The sequence below is a fragment of the Homarus americanus genome, unplaced genomic scaffold (assembly GCF_018991925.1).
Source record: "Homarus americanus isolate GMGI-L3 unplaced genomic scaffold, GMGI_Hamer_2.0 scaffold6317, whole genome shotgun sequence".
NCBI classification, from domain to species: Eukaryota; Metazoa; Arthropoda; class Malacostraca; order Decapoda; family Nephropidae; genus Homarus; species Homarus americanus.
Window position 1 is genome coordinate 4,707,985 of NW_024730668.1, and position 20,064 is coordinate 4,728,048.

Genomic DNA, 20,064 nt, shown 5'->3' on the forward strand with positions numbered 1-20,064 from the left:
TTAAAGAGGTTAATGGGAACACTATTGGATGAGCCTAAATAAAGTGCTCAAATTTTATATAAATCCATCCACAGATATGAACACTTACTTTTCCTTTTATCCTCTTCACCACTGCTCGTTAGCTGAAGAATGTATCTATGTTGGGTCTTGAAACAGCTCACACTCAGTGCCGTCACAACACTCTGGCAGATTGTTCCAAAGTTTACAATTCTTACTCCGAAAAAGTTTGCCTCCACAATTTTATGGATTTTTGGCTTCTTCAACCTTGAGCTGTGATCCCTTGATTGAGTAACATCTTTTGGGGTTACTTATAGACTATCAAATAACCCATCCAGGTTCCCCAGTCTCCACCTGTACTAACACTGCACAATAAAGGTCAAAACAAAAACGTCTGTCCAAACGGGTAGCTTATTTGTCATATGGGCCTTGGCGGGAAAAAACTGAGAGGGTGAGGGGGTGAGGGTGTATGACTGGAGAAGCACGACAACTCCCCCATGTGTGGTACGATACAGCTCGGGACCAGCCACTCAGTGCACCAGCTGATGAGGGTAAACATGGCTGCGTCCGCACTAGGTCGGGTTTATTCTCATTTACTGAAGGCTTCTTTCCTCGCATATGGCAAAAATGTAAGTAACATGCCAAATTTAATGGGATTAAATATAAGTAAATACTATTACTTCTTTGGTAATTGACAACAATATGAAATTAAGCAACGTTTAAAAGAGGACCGGGACCCGGCTTATTTCACCCTATCTTGGTTCATAAAGGTTTTATTATACGTATTTAACTATTTCCATTACATCAAAATTTTTGACAGAGTTGTAGAATTAGTACAGCAAGATAATACCTACATTGCCTTAAGGGAAATTGTACTGAATGTTCGTCGTTGGTGAGGAGTAAGGAAACTCATGATAACTTGAAAATGTAAGTCGTGTTGCAGAATATCACTGCAGTATACAAGTATTAACAACACTCAGGGTACAGAGGAAGACCTGACAGGGAACTGGCTTGATTTATTCTTTGGAAACATATCATTTAATTTCACACTGATTAATCTAATGTCTTTTACTGTACTGAGGATCAGAGCTCAAGTTAGGAGGAATAGTTTCCATGTGTGTGTTTAGATAGAATTACAGGAATATTCACAGAAATATCAAGAGAAAATCATCACCATCATGATGTTGGTGTTTAAATCCTGGCAACAGTCAGCATGGTTGTTCATGCCTGAACATAGATACAGTATTACTGATTTTACTTAAAATTTCAATGATTTGTTCGTACAGAAATGAGATATGCTATAGTTTAGTGATGGTTCTGTGTCATGAGCTGAAGCCATATGTTGAACATATCCACCAAATTAAAAAAGAAAATTATCACTTAAATATGTCTGATTTTAGTGAGGAACCATCGACAACAACTATTTTAACTTAAAAGTAAAGGTGGAGAGAAAATTAATATTGTATGTGTTAGAAGGTAAATATTCCTTACCTTCAGTTATATAGACCTTCATGTTTGAACTTTTTAACGAGTTATATCTCCCCCCACCCCCGTCACACCTTTTGCCCCCACCAGCTTTCTAGCCACTCAGGCAGTTGATCTGTTCTTTGTTATAACCTTTATTTAACTCCTGTACTCCTGTATCAATTTATTGTGTCATAGCTTAATTATTCTCTTTCAGGGACAGAGAAGTCTTTGTTTGTCTGCAGCAAGATTCTCCTCAATGTACATGACAGATCCCATTGATTTTAAGGAACCCACTTTTGACAAGATTTTGATCGCCAATCGAGGAGAGATTGCCTGTCGAGTGATCAAAACAGCCAAGAAGATGGGCATCAAAACAGTCGCTATTCATTCTGACGTAGATTCGAATGCTGTAAGAATTTTTTTATACACTGCCGTATCAGGATTTAGTGATATTTGTTGATAATTTTTAGTGTGACTTACATAAGAGAGCTGAATAAAAGTAAGAATTTTTTATAAGTTTAATTGAAGTGAATTATAATTGTATGGTGTTTACCCCACAGCCTCATGTTAAGTTAGCAGATGAAGCAGTATGTGTAGGTACAGCCCAAGCTCGTGATTCTTATCTACGAATGGATAGAATAATGGAAGCCATCAAGGAGACTGGGACTCAGGTATATTTTATCCCCTCTGTATAAATACACAATAAGTACCTGTATGAAGTACATTGTGTATGAGGGGTAAATTTGACTTATTTTTATGTACTTTTTTTTATGTACAGTACTGTATATGATTCATTTGGACAGATGGAAGTGTGTTAGGAAAGGAAGTGCAAGCAGACATTTGGAATTTGTGGGGAAGACTGTGAGGTTGAAACATGTGTCAAGAGTAAAATTCCTAACATTCACTTATGCTTCCTCTGTTACCACACTCCCTGAGTTTTGTGTGTTGTGGTAGTGATCTCAATAGTAGCCAATGTCACCAGGACTAAATCATCACCATCACCATTTTACAGCCATTTTCCATGCATGTGTTGGTTAGCTGTGATTACCAACTATTTCTTTTTTCCTCTTCATTATTGTCTTAACAGATGACTGTCTTGTTTCCAGCAGAAGGTTAGGTGGATGGACTTACAAGTGTATATCAGAATTGAATCTATGATGGATGTCAACATTGCTTGAGATTAGTATTAAAATTTTCTGATTGTATTTCTCAAGCCCAAAAACTATTATACACTCAAATTTCAAGGAACAGTACAAAGATTTTTTTGTAAGTTTAGAAAAACAACAAATTTGTTTGGTGTACTGGAAAAGTATAATTTTACTGTCCTAATGAGGAAACTGGAAGCCCTAGTTCATTTCCTTGAACTAGGTTTCTATCTTGGCATAGGCAGTCACACATCCATTAAAGTTAAACCATAGGCCAGCTCAAACAGCGATTAGAAAATCAGTGGGTGCAAATGAATATGCAGCAGTCCCAGTTGTTCGCCATCACTGCAACCCTATCTCTGGGAGGCAAAAGTCATCACTTAATTATGTGAGGTAAATGAGTTTTTTTAATACAGCAGCTTGTGCATCTCATTCTAAGCCTCCCTTGCCTATCATCAGCTATACTAAATTTTCCAGTAAAAAGCCTAGGTCTAGCTATCTCCTTGCTTGAAGCAGGTTATTTTCTGGATAACTCTTGCTTTATAATAGACCTAAGTTATGCTAACAGCCTGTATACAGTAATTGGGGAGTTTTATGGCTGCACCACACAACTGTGCATTATATTTCTTAATGAGGTGCATTCTAGCCTATTATTTGTTTCGTGTTAAAATACATATTTCAGATGTGTTAGTGATGCAGGTGCCAGGTTAACTGGCAGTCATTTGTCACTGACCTTATCCACATCTTCTCAAAGGTAGAACATAGTCTCACATTACAAGTAACTCAGCCTGTTCTTTGAGAGAGTATGTTGTTAAGCAGATGACTGTCTAGACTGTAGGAGAAAATTTCTGGTTTGAGGATGAGCAAGGGATATAGGAAGCACTGTTCAAGGATATAAGTTGGGGCTCACTGGAATTTTCCTCACATAATGCTATTGTGTCCTGACAGCAGGTGGTAGATTAATTAATTACTTGAAGAATTCTGGAATAGGATTCTTGGACATTCAAGGGCATACTGGTGCTCATGGTAACTTGGTCAGGCAGCTGTGAACCAGTACAGTATTACTGGAAAAGCCTGTCTAATCAGAATATTAATGCCCTTTCGACCATTGCTCTTTGGTCACATCCAGCAGAGAACTTTCACATTGATAGGGATTCTTTTCTTATATCATCTAATAATCCTTTTCAGATGACTGGATATTTCTTACTGTACTGTTCAATGTTCAGTGTACTACAGTAATGTATTTATTAACCTTAATATAAATCTCATACAGTATTTTCTCCATAGGCTGTCCACCCAGGATATGGCTTCCTCAGTGAAAATGCAGAGTTTGTACAAAAGTTAGAAGATGTTGGTGTTTCCTTTATTGGTCCAAATGCCAATGCTATCACTGGGATGGGTGACAAGCTAGAATCAAAGAGACTCGCTATGGCAGCTGGTGTTAATACTATTCCAGGTATTGTACAGTACTGTATTTAATTTTGGATTGGGCTTTTACCAACTAATGCAACTTATAGTATTGGTCTCATTGTTAATTCTTTGCCTGTGTTGTGGTTGATGTCACACTTCAGGCAGAATGCTGCTGCAGAATTATAATGTGAGTAATTTTTCATATGGGTAATGCTTTATCTATGTTATAATGATGATGATAATATTTTTTGAGCAAAGTTATCATACCAGTTTACTCTTACTTTGGCATGCATTGTATGTATATAGACTATGCAGGTGTACAGATCAGCATTAGTATAGACAACACAGGTATACAATTTCCAATGTATCTAAACAGTGTAGATGTATAATAACAGTAAACAGTAAGGCAATTTGACCAAAGAGAGCTGACAAAACCATCAGATGCTTATTTCTAGTAGGGAATAAATAACACTGAAAAAAGTGTTTGAGGTGACTTTTAATCATATAAAGTAGTTTCTGTTATGTATTTATTTATTTTTATATTTGTTTTCTTCAGGATTTGACGGAATTGTGAAGGACGCTGAAGATTGTGTACAAATTAGCAATGACGTTGGATACCCGGTGATGATCAAGGCCTCTGCTGGGGGCGGCGGCAAGGGGATGAGGATTGCCTGGAATGATAATGAAGCAAGAGAGGGCTTTAAACTGTCCACACAAGAGGCTGCGTCAAGCTTTGGGGACGATAGAATACTGGTCGAGAAGTTTGTAGACAATCCCAGGCACATAGAAATCCAAGTAAGAATGTGTTTTTTAGTACAGTATTTGATTTTAATGAATTTTCAGTGTTTGTTTTTTTTAGAAGAGTTGGTATAGTACTACTTTTGATCTGTCCCAGGAAGCAAGATTTATTCCTAAGAAATGTTTCATGAACTTTTTAGATTCACTTCTACTTCAAAATTTACAACAGTACTTGTCTGAAGGTGGAGAAGGTTGTGTTACTTGTACTAAAACATCTTTTAGTGATCTTACAGTACTGGTGTCTTAACAGGATTAATAGATGAGATGTTATTTGGAAAAATTTTTGAGACACGCTCGACAAGATCCTCAAACATCTGCTTGATCAATATTGTCTTACTGATTTTTAAGGAATGATGGGTGGAATATTTTGTTTCGACCTTTATTGTTCAGTGTTAATATAGGAGGAAATTGGCGTACTCAGAGAAAACCTGCTGTGTTTGATAGGGTCATATAAGAATAATAAGCTAAAAATTACATATATCCTTGTGTTTCTTACAGATAATCTGGGTGATATGTTGACATTCCTACTTTATTACACTCCAACTATTTTTTGCAGGTTTTAGGTGACAAGCACGGCAATGCCATTTACTTGAACGAGCGAGAGTGTTCCATTCAGCGCCGCAATCAAAAGGTGATTGAAGAGGCCCCCAGGTAAGGAACTCAATATCGTGTGGTGTGTGACTCAGTATTTTTAAGAGTGACTGATTTGGCTAACTAGGTCTGGAGACTCGATTACAGTGGCTCTGGTTAATATCTTCATTTATCTGGTAATAAGAAAATTGTTACCTTGATCCTAGTTAATAATTTAACATAACTGTTCATTTCATCATTGAATTACTAAAGTTGGTCCCATTAGTTTGATGATATACAGAGTGAAAACAAGGGTTCCTCATATCATTTTTAGGCCATCTGCCTAAACATTTAGCAATAGTCTTGATTTTGTGAGGAATTTTTGTATCTGTAACTCGGTATATAAGGATGTTATTTTTGTATGTAATTAAAGTTGAATGATACCCTTTAAATTTTTGATGATTTGAATATTCATGTAAATTTTTATACTGCAGTGTGTTCTTAGATGAGGCTACAAGGAAAGCCATGGGAGAACAAGCAGTTGCTCTTGCCAAGCAAATTGGGTACTCATCAGCTGGAACTGTTGAATTCCTTGTGGACTCTAAGAAGAATTTTTACTTTTTAGAGATGAATACTCGGCTTCAGGTTTGTCTATTGAATGTTTTCTTTTTTCACTGTGATATAGTTTCATAATTCCCTTTTATAATTCATCCCAAATTTGCACCACCATTCATCTGTATTAACAACCATCTGCACTACCAACCATTTCCACCATTTGCTCCACTAACATTCCTACACCACTACCACCTGTACAAACCTCTCACATAGTAACTTAATAATACCCCCTTGGTGGTGTACCCTGCCTTCACATCACCTCCAAGGAATACCTACACATACAACTCAGGAACTTGACAGCCTCCCAGACAACATTACCCAACATTTCACCTCACCTCACACCTCTGTACTCTGTGACTGTCATGCTCGCTCCTCTGCCAGTCACCAATCAGTTCACCTCTCTATCATGTTATATTGTACAATATTAGATTTTACAATCTTTTAGTGTATGCTGACACACTCATTCCTTACAACAAATGCCTGCTAGGAAAATAGTGAACTATAAATACATAGTATTTCCTTTTTCCATTATAAAAAATTATTTCCCTTTTCAGGTGGAACATCCAATTACAGAGTGTATCACTGGTGTTGATCTTGTTCATCAGATGATCCGGGTAGCTAAAGGTACAGCACTATACAACTGTCTATGTAGATGATTTAGCCGATTAGGTTAAATAATCAACTGTCTGGGTATATTTGTTCTTGCATTTTCCCTTTGTTCACTTATTAATGATATCTGAGCAATATTGTGGTATTAAGACTCCCGATGTAATCTTATTGAATCATTGCTTGAATAACTTATCTGTTGTCATAATTTTCAGGACACCCTTTGAAAATTTCCCAAAGTGACGTCCAGATACGTGGGTGGGCCATAGAGAGCAGAGTGTACGCTGAGGATCCCTTCAAAAGCTTTGGCTTGCCATCCATCGGTCGTCTCTCCAAGTACCAAGAACCTCTGCATTTACCAAAAGTATCTACAATGTCTTAAGTTTTTATTTATTACCAGATGTTAATATTTGTAAAGCATTATTAAACACTGTATGGTCCATCAAAGGATTGTTCATATTGTTATTTTTATTTATTTATTTTTATTTAATTTTTTATTTATTTTTATTAATTTAATTTTTTGGGGGGGGTATATGTATTGTATATTCTGAGAATTTAAAATGAAAAAATACTCGAGTTCAATGCAATCCAATGCAGTTCCCACTATAAATGTGGAAGTTATCCCAGGCAAGGAGGCTAATACAAGATGTGATAAAATTTAATTTTTGGTGTCCCACAGTCTGTATACTACTATGAATTATGTTTTGACTTATTTCAGGTGAGATGTGACTCTGGTATTGAAGAAGGAAGTGAAATTAGCATATACTATGATCCCATGATCTGTAAACTGGTGTGTTATGGAGAAAACAGAGAGGAAGCCATTAGAAACAGCATCAAGGCTCTAGATGCTTATGTTATTAGAGGTAAAGTATGGTTGGTTTAGACTATGGCTTTGATGCTGTAAGAGTACATTATATTTGCCACATATCAGAGGTATGAAAAACATGAAAGGGGGAGTACAGTACAGGGTTGTATATATATATCCCAGGGTTTGCATTACAGAGTTGCAGTGGCAGAGTGGATACAGCCCTCATCTGAATAATTAATTTTAAGTTTATTTGAATTTTCTTTGCCAGGTGTCACCCACAATATACCACTGCTACGGGACATTCTCACAGAAGACCGTTTTAATGCTGGTAACCTTACAACCAATTATTTACCAGAAGTATACCCAGATGGTTTTAAGGGGAAGCAACTAACAGCAAAAGAGCAGGTGCAGTGGGTTACTTATTTTATCATAGGAAATGTACAGTTATCTAAATTAGGATAAACTAATTTAAGGGAATTTTACTTTAATCCAGACTTTTCAATTACCTGGACCATCACAAGCTGAAATAATTTGGATTTGTGGGGTTTCCATTTTTATATTTTACAGTATCTTACAGTATTGGTGTTAAAATTTATTACCATTATTTTATTTTCAGGTAGACTTGGCAGCTTTACTTGCCTCCATCCACATAAAGGACGCGCTAAGATCCCGCAACTTCATAAATGATTCTCGAGTGAAAGGAACCAGCAAAGCACCGACCACATGGAAGATTGTGCTTAAATTTGCTGACAAAGAAGTTCCTTGTTCAGTTGAAGTTGTTGATGGGAATTTCAAGGTAAGTTGCTTTCAAAGTTTCAAGTTTTGTGGTGCTTTCTGTGGGGCTTGCTTATAATAGATAACTTAAGATATTGTTCCATGTACAGAATATAGTAGTAAGTAGTAAGTGTCAGTGATGGACCACATTATGACTCCTTCTTTCACATCAATACTTAACCACCTATGTAAGGGGTCCCTTCTCTGCTGAATGAAATTGTTTGGCATTAGCTAAATGAAATATTAAAACTGGTGTCTCATAGTGAAGGGGTTAAAGACCACAATGACCTTTGATGATGGTGTTATAATACTGTACTGTAGTGCACAAACATACATGGGGTTATGTGTCTAATGTTGAATTTTTAATAATAAATTAAGCTTAGTATTGTAACTTATTCCTGCATTATTTCAGGAAAAGGCTTATATGCTTAAAGACAGAAAAGTAATATATACAGGTACCTTGTACTTTACAGTATGTCTTTATATAAGCAAGTTATCCTATACAATTTTGTTATGAACATAATATATTTGTTTACTGCAATCCACTTCAGTGTTCAGATTTAGGAAACTCAAAGTCCTTTATGAGAACTTTTAAATATCATATACTGTACAAGATATACCAGCTTACAACATACTCTACTGTACACTGAAATTAAGTCCCAATTGATATTATTATTGAGACTTTTATGAATTTTATATTATTCTATTTGGAGCAACTTCACATATTCTCAGTGCTAAGGATGGTAAATTTTAAACTGTGTATATAATCATTCCAGGTTACTGCAGATAATGTTACTGTAACAGTAAATGGCAGTTTTGACCTGGCATCTCCACTTATTGAAGCAAACATTGATGGAACTCAGGAAACTGTACAGCTTATCAAACTTGGATCTGCAGGAGAAATCAGAATTAGGTAATATAATTTAGTTGGTATTCAATTATGGTAAAAAAGTTATTTACAGTTTGGTTATTTGAGGTTTGTTTCGGAATGTTCCTTGCTTCTAATCCTGCCTTGTTTTCTCCATAACTAATTACTGTACAGTACTGTAGTTTAATTTTCCTTCTTTCTCATAATCACAAGTTGTATTAGACAAAGTTGCAGGTTTAACAAGAAGGAAATTCTTGTAATTCGTCTCTAATCATGGAAGCATTACAGTAGTGAAGGTAATTGGTTATTAGACTATTCTGCTGTGTGTTTTACTTGTAGTATTCTATTTATACATTTTATTAAATCAACAGGTACAAGGGCACTGCATTCCAAAGTCAGGTTCTGTCTGAAGCTGCCCATCGCTACATGTCCCTCATACCTGAGAAGCCTAAGGTAGGATACAAATACAGGTGTATAGTATACCACAATACCATGATTTTGGACATAATGTTTTAGGATGAAATACAAAGTTTTAAAGGAGAAATAATGTGCTTGTGGTACTGGTTTTATAAGTCAATCGATTACTAAAATTTTAATTTCTCTTAAATATTTAATGCTTAATGATATTTTTATTTAATAGATGGACCAAAGCAAACAAGTTTTGTCTCCAATGCCAGGACTAGTGAAGTCCATAGCATGTGTGCCGGGTGATATGGTAGCGGAGGGGCAAGAAGTTTGTGTTATTGGTGAGTACAGTACACAACTTATTATGTACTCTGAATGTACAAGGTCTGCATTGTACTTACAACTCTTCTTCCTTACTTTTAATGTATAAAATAGCAACTGTTAAACCATTCTTTTTACTGTTCCTCAACAGAGGCAATGAAGATGCAGAACTCTCTCTCAGCAGCAGCAACTGGAAAAGTTAAAGCAGTTCATGTGAAAGAAGGAGAAACAGTGGAAGAAGAACAGGTCTTAGTTGAGCTGGAGTAAACAGGTATTTTAAAAGAGCACACAGTGACAAAAAAGTACAGTACAATAGTTATAAATGAACAAGAAAAGGTGTTGGGAACAAAAGGAGGAGAATCCAGTTGTAATTTTGGATTTAAGTGCATTAAGCAGTAGAAAATAAAAAATTAACTTATTTTGTGTAACAAATCACCCATTGATTTAAAAACTGGATTTAAGACTCACAGAGTCTTTTGTGAAGAGATTTAAGGTAGTAGAAAGTTGGAATTTAAGAGAGAGTTGAATGTCAGTGTAAATGCCAGTACTGAGGTTCTACATTATGGAAATTGTACATCAAAGGCTTGTGTGCTCCCAGAGGCCTCAGTAGATTATGGTATGGTATAAAGGGGTGGAACAATAACACTTGCCATTTAATTATAGTACAGGTATTATTAATTACAGTAGACTGAAGTGATGCTTAGATGCAGGTGGAGGGATAGAAAGTCATAATATCTTTGTTATTGATTCTGTTTCCTTAATTTTGGATTGTGTCAAATTAGGTGTAACTAACACACCCAACAACAGGTATAAGCAATACTCATTCTGAAATAATGTATGGCTTTTGTGGGTGTTGGCCGAGGGTTTTTCAGTAAAAAGTAATGACTAGCCTTATTGGGAGCATATTTTACTAATAGTGTTACATAAGGAGCCCTACAGGTATTGTGAGTAATGGTCATATCTAGAATCTCTTGCTTGGAGAGAGAGAAAAAGTTGTTTGATATTAAAACTTATGTTGTGGGAGGATTATTGCTGAGTACAGTATCATGTTAAAAGGTTCTGTAATGTTGGATTTTGGCTTTGACACACTGAGATCTGAATTTGACTGAACTGTAATGCAGTTTGGATGAGTAACATTCTGGAAGATACAGTATAAGAAAATATATGGATTAAGTTGAATGCACATGAGAATATTATTCATTTGCATAAAAAAGATTGTTTAAAACAGATTCCTGAGGTTCACTAGAATAAGTCTGTAAAGCCCATCCAACACTACTTGAATACAGTACTGCAACCAGACAGGAAAGACAGTAGATAGTAGAGGAAAAGAGGAAGACCATAAGATGATAAGAAACAAGTGAGTAATGCCAGACTGTTAAGTGCTTGAGAGATGTTCAGTGTGCTTCTCTGTGCTGCATCTTATGAGTGATAAAAACAGTACAAGTCCATAGAGCAGCCAAGACAGGAACCATATAGTTATCATGGATCAGTCCCATTTTCCAAGGGTTTTATGATGGGGCTATTGTTAGTCTCATCATTTAAATGAAATAGTAATATACATTCTAGTGATTGTACAATTTAATTTATGCTTGTAGATTAATGGGATGTTCAGAAAATTGATGATTTATTTTCTTAACAAATACAATAGGGTTAGTTATGTTGTGGTAGTGGATTTACCATTAGTAATTGTACATAGAGAAATTGTAACATTGTCTTATTAGGACCAATAATGATATCTCTGCCCCTGGTGTAAAGGTGGTACTGTACTGTATCTCAGTGTTGATGAAATTTATTCTTAATTACCATAGTAGATATCAAAGGTTATTTTTTTTGTAATGGGTGGTGAATGTTTGAAGTGGTTTTTCTATTACAGTAGTACAGTATTATATGCCTTGAGAAAAACTGATTACAGTATATTGTTTATGTATCCTGCCAAGTCCACAGCAAAACTAATAACGAGAACTAATATTTATTTTTTACCCCACCAGGACCCACACAGTAATTTGTGTACATTGTGCATAATTACCATTTGAGTATACAGGTGAAACTAGATGGAGTACGTGGTTTTAATCTAGATTAGCTAAATTATCACCATTTCACAGAGCATTATTACTTTGTATTCATTGCAGCTGACACATGGTTCACCTCATACTTGTACATTTTTAATATATTCACTATTGAATATTTTTGTGATTTCTGGCATGATGGTAAGTACTGTATACAGAAGGCTACTAGTTAGTGTGAATGCCATTAGTGGTCAGCTTTACGTAACTTTGGGGAAAAATCCATACCCGAGGCCAGTAGATACCGGGATAGGCATAACCCTGGTGACCGTTTGCCATGAGGCATGTTGAAGCAAAATTTTATGACTGGATGCCTTTCTTAACACCAATCCACAGGGTGGGAACAGCTGGCCTGCCTCACAAATAACAGACAATAGAACTGTTTAACAATGAAAGGATAATTATACAGTATACACAAAATATTTTTAAAATATATTTTCTATTATTCACAATAGTTGTTCATTACCTATATTGGTATGTGAAAAACTGTACATAAACAATAATAAAGTCAAGGGACACCAATGAAAGTAACTGCAGGAGTCTGATGTAAATTAAGATTAACAGAGTCTTCTTTTGACCAATAACGAGGATTCAGATATCAAAATCCTGTAAATTATGACAACACCCACAACAATAAATTCACAGGTTAGCATCTTTTATAAATATTAAAACAATTTATGCAGAATTCAACTGATCCGTACCAATTCTCATACAAAAATGGATTGCCCAATTTTCATACAAAAATGGATTGATCTTGAAACCCCCATTTTGTGTTAGAACCCAGAACTGGGTGACTGGTGAATTTATAGCCAAGAGTTCTGGATTTTGTCTCCCAGTTGCAACTAAGTTTAAAGGAACAGTTTACCATTCAGTATCCCCACAATATGTACAGAAGCAATGAAGTAGGAAAGCTTCATTATAAGTTTCAGCAGTGCTCCAAAACTTCCAACAGAATAAATGATCTAAAGGATCCCCACTACAGGCCATCACGGACACAAAATTTAAGAACATGATGCTCCTCCTCAGCTAAGCACCTGCCTTTCTCTCTGACCCAGGTCAGGTGATGTCAGTCCCTCTTAACTAACACAGGCTGAGGTCTTAGTCAGGTTGTTTAGCACATTTATTCACCTCTTATAAGACAAAAGCTGTACACAAATCCATGAACACTGAGAATTGCATGAATTAGCCCAATACTTTACTAGTTCTCAAAACGAAAGACAAAGACTTAAGGTACATCTGTGTACCAAATGGAATGTCGGAGACTCGGTGTGAAGTCCAGACTAGGGCTTAAAAGTCTGGTCCCCAACAACTGCAATATGACTGAGTTGCATGTCTATTTACTTTGCTTCCTAGTTTAAATAGTGAACTGTTCCTTCTACAAACCCCTTTGGTACTTAAGTTGTAATAGGGAAGGTTAACCAAGTCATAAAATTAGTTCAAATTTATAATTTCTGATAGTTAAACCTGGTTTGTTTCCTAGCAAAGGGCAATAGCCATGTAACATGTCATAGGTGCCTGTCAATTTATGAACAACCTCAAATAATAAATTCTTCAAAAACTAAGGATTCAAACTGAAGTAAAAAGAAATATGTGACCTCTTTGGTAGTTAAATTACTGACAAAAAAGAAGAAGATTCTGAAGTCCTTTTTTTTTTCTAGCACAACATCTAGCCAACAGCTCTAGTTAATAAGTAAGCCATTTTGGAGATTCAGGTCAATACACGACCACCTAATTGGCAGCCAAGGGGCTGGTCTTACAATAGCCCAACTCCTTTATTACCATAATAAAAAGGGAGAGTGGGATGCAAAGGTTGCCCCCATTGAGAAAGGTTTGTAAATCAGCTGGAATTACCTAGACAGCACTTATGCCAGATAGTTTATATTGTTTTCCAATGGCTACTGACAAACTAAAGGAAGATATTAGAGTTGCTTGGCCACAGGATATTCCTGTGTAAGATATTAAGAATAATCTTGAATTTCTAACCTGACAGCCTTGCCAGGCAACTCTTGTTAAGAAGTCCCCTAGAAAGCTGATCATGTTGATCCCCTAAATTCTTCCAAGGACTAAATAGACATGCACCTTCCAGAAGAGGTCAAAATTACATAAAGGTGGGGATTAAACCCCTAACTTAACTGTAGTACAAGAAAAACATGAGCTTTCAGTATTAACAGCTCTGTGACTAATGAACACATTAAAATATTCATTTGGAGTAGATTACTAGTTAACAAGCTGAATGTATGTGTAATTGTCGAGCCTTCTTTCTGTATATAGTATAAATTTGTTTCGGTAATAAGGTTAACATTAATACTGTAGGCAGTTTGGAGATAGAGATGGCTGCTCTCTCTGGTAGGTAGCTTGGGACCGATTACAAAATGGTGGATTAACTCCGAAATCAGCATGGTGATAGTAGCTTGTGCTGCCTATGTAAACATAGCCTACTTTATGGGCCTCTGATCTGTACAGGGCAAACATTGCTGCCAAACTCCTTTTATGGCAATAGATCATGAGAGGGAGTCAGTCAGTCATAAGATCAACTCCTAGATACCCAAAACAGGAGCCACCTGGCAAAGGTTTGCAGCCTCTATGAAAGTGCTATAAAGATACACAATATGTGGATATAAGAAGACAAAACATCATTGCATATATTTTTTGGTGTTATATTTAGTAACCACAAATACTCTACAAAATAAGTTCAAGATGTCTGGATAATCCTTTTTACTTAAAAAAAAATTTCTAAATTTACAGTTTAATGTAATCCTCAACCTTTTTAAACAAAAATAAAATACAATAATTATAAAACTAGAGGAATAATTGTGAAATTCCATTTCATAACTGAAGACAACTGGAAGACTTGTTATTACTGTTTAAACATATATGGAGTTGAACCCAGGAAGGCTCTCGACAATAGTGGCTGGACCTACTCCAAGAATACATACACTGTACAACAAGAACTCTTCAAATGTTAAGATATACAGTATGTGCTGTTACACAAAGTACAACTGCAGCAGTGTACATCTTGCCTGTCACTTGTGAAAACTGAACCAACCCTCACTTTGTGCTAACGTACTAACATCCCCCACCAGAGTGCACAGTCACCCAGTCCAGTCTTTGTATGAGATGGGATTTCAGGATCAGTCCTCCAGTTATAATCATACTGACTGGACTGGATATGCTTGTTCAGAACAATGATTTTTTTAATTCAAACCTATATCCTGGGAAGCAATGACCTATTGAAAAAATAGATCTCGTAAGAAATGAAAGTAACACTGGAAGAAAAGGGACACCACCTGCTGTGATTAGGTCTAAATTTTGAGAATCTTGCAAATTTAACAAGATTCCTGGGTTCCTCTTAATTGTTGATGAGAAGTGGAAAAAATACTTCACAAGGCATCACATCACTGCTGATGAAATGTCTTGTGCCTGTCTGACATACTCATACAACATGTACAAAGAACTCCTTTTAGGGGTACTAGTTATATAAAGAAGGGGTACTGTACCCCAATCTTAAGTTAGACCCAGTCACTAATGTCGAGGGTTACTTGGGTTTTAACTCCACACTACAGTATTAGTACAAGTACAGTAATACAGGAGTCGTTCAGTCCTGTCAGTGTGGCTAGGAACTACAATTAGCATAAGTTCCTCTAGTATAAACAGAGGCCAAGATCATGTAGCAACACAATAGTTCTCATACAATTTGATAACCTACACAACAGCTGAAAATATTTTCAGACAGTTATCAATCAATATAAAAAAGTGTTATAAAAAACTTGTTAAACACACTTTCATTTAATGTACAAAATTTGAGCCTAAGACTGGAGATGGCCCGTGTCTATATACATATTACTTTTTCTTCTTACTTTCCTTTTTGGAAGTACTTGACGACTTCCTCAAAGAGAAGCCTATAAAGATTAAAACCACCACCACAAACACGACGGCAGCCCCATGTATAGCACTTGGGTTTTCTCGTAACCAGTCGGCACACCACTCAGTGTAGTCATCACTGGGGAAAAATTACAGTTAGTTATTCATTCAAATGGTGTTCCTAAAGATATTAATACTTTGCACTTCAGAATTATGTATACTGTACTGTATATAAAACCTTCATTGATTTCGACTTCAATATCCCAGATAACTTTATAATCTGGACCTTGTCAGGTTTATCTGAACCAGTAAACCCTGATCCGATTCCCAGACTTATCAGGTAATTTACCTTGAGAGAGAGAAACTTACAATGGTGTCTTAGGGGGTGGAATATCTTCTGTGCGGGCATTTCTGAAGCCTTCTTGAGTAAACGCTGTGAGTGCACCAGCATCAACCCCAGGTAAGTTGTAGCGGTAGAGACGACCCTGACGAAACCTTAAAAAAACAATAGTGCAACGAGAAAGGCTGGAAAAATGTTTTAAGTTAAATTAAACTTTTTCCCACTGAATTATACTTTTATCAACTTACATCATAAATACAGGTATTGTACTAATATATATATATATATATATATATATATATATATATATATATATATATATATATATATATATATATATATATATATATATATATATATATATATATATATATATATATATATATATATATATATATATATATATATAGCTAACACAATTTCTTAAAACAAGCACTATACAAGAAATACTTACCTACATTTACCTGATGAACCACCATCACTGATGTTCACACACACTGTACCAAGAGGACCAATACTGTAATGTTGTAGGACCAAGAGTTGCCAGCAGCCATTACTATACAATTTCCCCAACACCTGTCCTCTGGGGTGCTTCATGAATCTACTGTACATTATTGTTAGCGTGCCCGTAAGGATATTCATGTGTTCTGTGTCGTGTATTAATCTGATCTTTTCATGTACCTGTATTTCATATTTCTATTGTTTTTTGAGTGATCTTGTATTAGAATTTTTAAGTAGCTATTATGTTCAGACCTTCTGCTATTTATGCCTTTGGTGAAGGATTTCATGCCACAAGTTTGAAAAGATATGGAAGCAGAGAGAAAGTGTGTGTGTGTGTGGTAAAAATTGCAAACCTTTTCACATACTCACAGAAGAAATGAAGGGAAGGTTTTTACGCCAAATCTTCGGGTTGTCTGACCACCATCAGTGTCACGGTTAACAACTGCCACATTTTTTTGGTTTCTCATCTTGGCAGCAACAGCTTCAATAGTTGCTTGTAACTTAGTACAGCTGTCACAATCTGCACGTGTGAACATCACCAACCAGTCTCCAGTTGTGGCTCCAGATGCTGCCTGGGTTAGGTGCTGTGGGAAGATGAACTTAAAATACTGTACCACACTACCAAATTTAACTTCTATTTATCTAAAATTTATATAAAATAAACAAAATATAGTATAAGCTTAAATACAGAGGTACTCTGTACAGTATTATAAAACAACCATTTGATTTAAACTTGTCTTTTATGGCAAAAATTGGTGGTTAGTCCTTTATTTATTTGTCCCTTTGAGACAGCTCCACACAGTTCTAATTATCCTATGAATGAAACATCAGAAACCCAACTTTAAATGAATATTAAAGGGGCAAAAATTAAAAAGTGACCATGAAATCCCTTTTGTGGCCATCACTTGTAGCTAGTACTATACCTCTCATAATGTAAGACACCCCCCCCTTACAATGCCATCCTGGGTTGAATCGTTAATCAATTTTGATATACCAAAATCTCTTGATTATGATCCATTTACATTACAGTGGGGTATGCTATAACGAATCTAATTGGTTCTAGAACCTTGTTCGTTATAGCATTCGTTTGTTATAGGATTAATCTGTTCCAGGCCCCCAAATACAACCACTTAACACTGAAAAATATAATATAAAATTGTAAAAATTGTAAAAAAGTGCATAAATATGCATCTAAACCCCTGAAATAAAGAATATCATTAATATTTGTAATAATAAAACAATAAATTAGAAAAAAAAAAATTAAATTATGTTCGTTGTAGGAGTTTCGTTTGTTATAGCATTCTCAATTTTATAGGTAAAACCGTTCGTTATCGGAATATTCATAGTAGGATCCGTTCGTTATAGCATACCCCACTGTAAAAAATTAAATTATGTTCGTTGTAGGAGTTTCGTTCGTTATAGCATTCTCAATTTTATAGGTAAAACCGTTCGTTATAGGAATATTCGTAGTAGGATCCGTTCGTTATAGCATACCCCACTGTACTTCTGATCAGTTATTTTATAGACAAAATGAACTTAAGTCAGATACAGTACAGTGTATCTTGGTAATGAGCACAAAAGAAAGTACGTTTTTGATGAAGTTAAGGTTCCCAAACCCACAAAAAAGAAAGTTACCTCAAAGTTGACATCACTTAGATGGTGGACTGCTGAGTCTGGATTAGTAACTATGTAATGCAACATGAACTCATCATCATCTGCGGGTCCACTGTACAGCAACGGGATCTTATTTCGTATAAAAATAACACCGGTGCCCGTTTTCTGTAAAAAATAAATAAATAAAAATTAATATATATATATATATATATATATATATATATATATATATATATATATATATATATATATATATATATATATATATATATATATATATATATATATATATATATACTACAGTATACATAAAAAGTAAATTTTATAGTCCGTCCTTTACAACAAGTGTACAGCAGAAACCAAATACAGTATAAACTTCATCATCCCAAATAAATATCTGAGACACCCACCTTTCCAGACAATCCATACTGTTGAGCAACAGCTGGAGTGTGTGTGCGTACTACCCATGCATTAAGTGCTTCAACGATGTCTTCTCTTATGAGTTCCAGGGTAGCCTCCAGTTCTTCACATTTCCCGGTGCACTCACTGCTGTCACCTAAATAAGGATATATTATCTTTAAACCTGACACATGCTACACCAATCAATTATAAAAAAAAATAAAAATTTCTAACTTAAAACTAAACTTCAGTAAAAACTTTATTATCAGGCCTTTTATTACTGTAATTGCTATGTTCTTTTATCCAATTTTAATATTTTACACGGAATATATCTAATTTTGCATTAAAGCCAATTTTTGCGATATGTTGAGAACACTGCAAAGGGGTTACAGAAACAGCAATTCTTGTACTTTTCATTTTCAATAATTTTTCCTCACTATTAATAATATGTTTCTTCCACAACCATCCATGGCCAAGATTTGTATTTACATAAAATCACTAACCAGCTACCCACCACTTCCAGCGATTGCTATAAGAGATGAGAAGTACTTACCTAACCTTACCCTATGTTGACATAATATATTTTATGATAAAAGTTAACAAATTTATCTTGTTAGAAGGTAGCCACTTTAGGTACAAATTTTGAAGAAAACCTGTGTCTTACTTTTCATTTGTCAAAAAAAAAAAAAAAAGTTGAAAGAATTGCAACTTTCCCTTTTTTTTTTCGTTAAAAGTAAATACCCGGTATGGTCTGGCGACGCGTGGACTACATGTTAAACTGTACACACACTTACCAGCGATCAATTCCAAAGCTGACAACCAAATGTTTCCCAGAACTTTCTATGCAAATCATTAACAAAATAATATCCTAACCGAACTACCTTACCTAATATAATGCCAATTTCATCCTAGGAGAGTTAGGTAAGAGTTGATACTACAGCGGTTACGTGTGAGAATTATCCCTACAAAGATATATACAGTAGACAGATACGTAGAATATTTTTTAAATTAGTAATATCGTCATACATGTTTACACCTGGTTGTGCATGTATATACAGTAAGAATCCAGGAAAAAAGTTCCAAAATGCACCGAAAAAATCTAAGCTAAGCTAAGTTAACCTACGTGCAAGGTATGTAGCACTAACCTCGTGGGGGTAACTATCACTGGACCCCAAGAGAGAACAATCAAGTTACAAATAATAAAACAATCAAACCAAAAATACAATCATCAATCAATAAGTAAATAATACAAATAAAATATGGAGTCACTTAAGCCGGTAGCATCTGTCCACTCAACAACACTTACTGAAAAGAATGACGACATATTTTTCTTCAGCTATAAGCTCTTTTACTTCTTCCTCGTTCATAACTTCAAGGCCTTTGGCGATAGTGAAGGGGCACGAAAGAAGCAGCAGGAAGGACATGACAGACAGCAGACATGGTGTGACAATTGTTACCGCCATTGTTGTTATGTGTCAGCTGTGAGGTGAGTCAGTCACAGG

At 35.5% G+C, this 20,064-nt stretch overlaps 2 protein-coding genes across 2 annotated transcripts; one reads left to right on the plus strand and one right to left on the minus strand.

Annotated features, from left to right (window-relative positions):
• Window positions 1-493: 493 nt before the first annotated feature.
• LOC121867209 (propionyl-CoA carboxylase alpha chain, mitochondrial-like) lies at window positions 494-11,695 on the plus strand. The gene is made up of 16 exons (XM_042367045.1): window positions 494-626; window positions 1,679-1,873; window positions 2,025-2,135; window positions 3,897-4,065; window positions 4,576-4,814; window positions 5,374-5,468; window positions 5,882-6,032; window positions 6,557-6,626; window positions 6,824-6,972; window positions 7,327-7,471; window positions 7,685-7,821; window positions 8,033-8,212; window positions 8,967-9,103; window positions 9,430-9,511; window positions 9,699-9,804; window positions 9,936-11,695. The coding sequence occupies exons 1-16, from the start codon at window positions 495-497 to the stop codon at window positions 10,049-10,051; spliced, it is 2,214 nt and encodes a 737-aa protein (XP_042222979.1). The 5' UTR covers window position 494; the 3' UTR covers window positions 10,052-11,695.
• A 565-nt stretch (window positions 11,696-12,260) lies between these two features.
• LOC121867210 lies at window positions 12,261-20,064 on the minus strand. The gene is made up of 6 exons (XM_042367046.1): window positions 19,869-20,064; window positions 18,574-18,719; window positions 18,185-18,328; window positions 16,919-17,133; window positions 16,078-16,203; window positions 12,261-15,847 (listed from the first exon to the last, which is right to left on the minus strand). The coding sequence occupies exons 1-6, from the start codon at window positions 20,023-20,025 to the stop codon at window positions 15,688-15,690; spliced, it is 948 nt and encodes a 315-aa protein (XP_042222980.1). The 5' UTR covers window positions 20,026-20,064; the 3' UTR covers window positions 12,261-15,687.

Excerpts from the sequence above, each read along its gene's own strand:
- LOC121867209 (XM_042367045.1), top strand. The coding sequence starts at position 495 with ATGTGTGGTACGATACAGCTCGGGACCAGCCACTCAGTGCACCAGCTG. Across the intron at positions 1,874-2,024 it reads CTGACGTAGATTCGAATGCT|CCTCATGTTAAGTTAGCAGA; the intron begins GTAAGAATTTTT and ends TTTACCCCACAG. Across the intron at positions 9,104-9,429 it reads GCAGGAGAAATCAGAATTAG|GTACAAGGGCACTGCATTCC; the intron begins GTAATATAATTT and ends TTAAATCAACAG.
- LOC121867210 (XM_042367046.1), bottom strand. The coding sequence starts at position 20,025 with ATGGCGGTAACAATTGTCACACCATGTCTGCTGTCTGTCATGTCCTTC. Across the intron at positions 18,329-18,573 it reads AGTATGGATTGTCTGGAAAG|AAAACGGGCACCGGTGTTAT; the intron begins GTGGGTGTCTCA and ends TATTTTTTACAG. Across the intron at positions 16,204-16,918 it reads ACCTTCCCTTCATTTCTTCT|GTTTCGTCAGGGTCGTCTCT; the intron begins GTGAGTATGTGA and ends TGTTTTTTTAAG.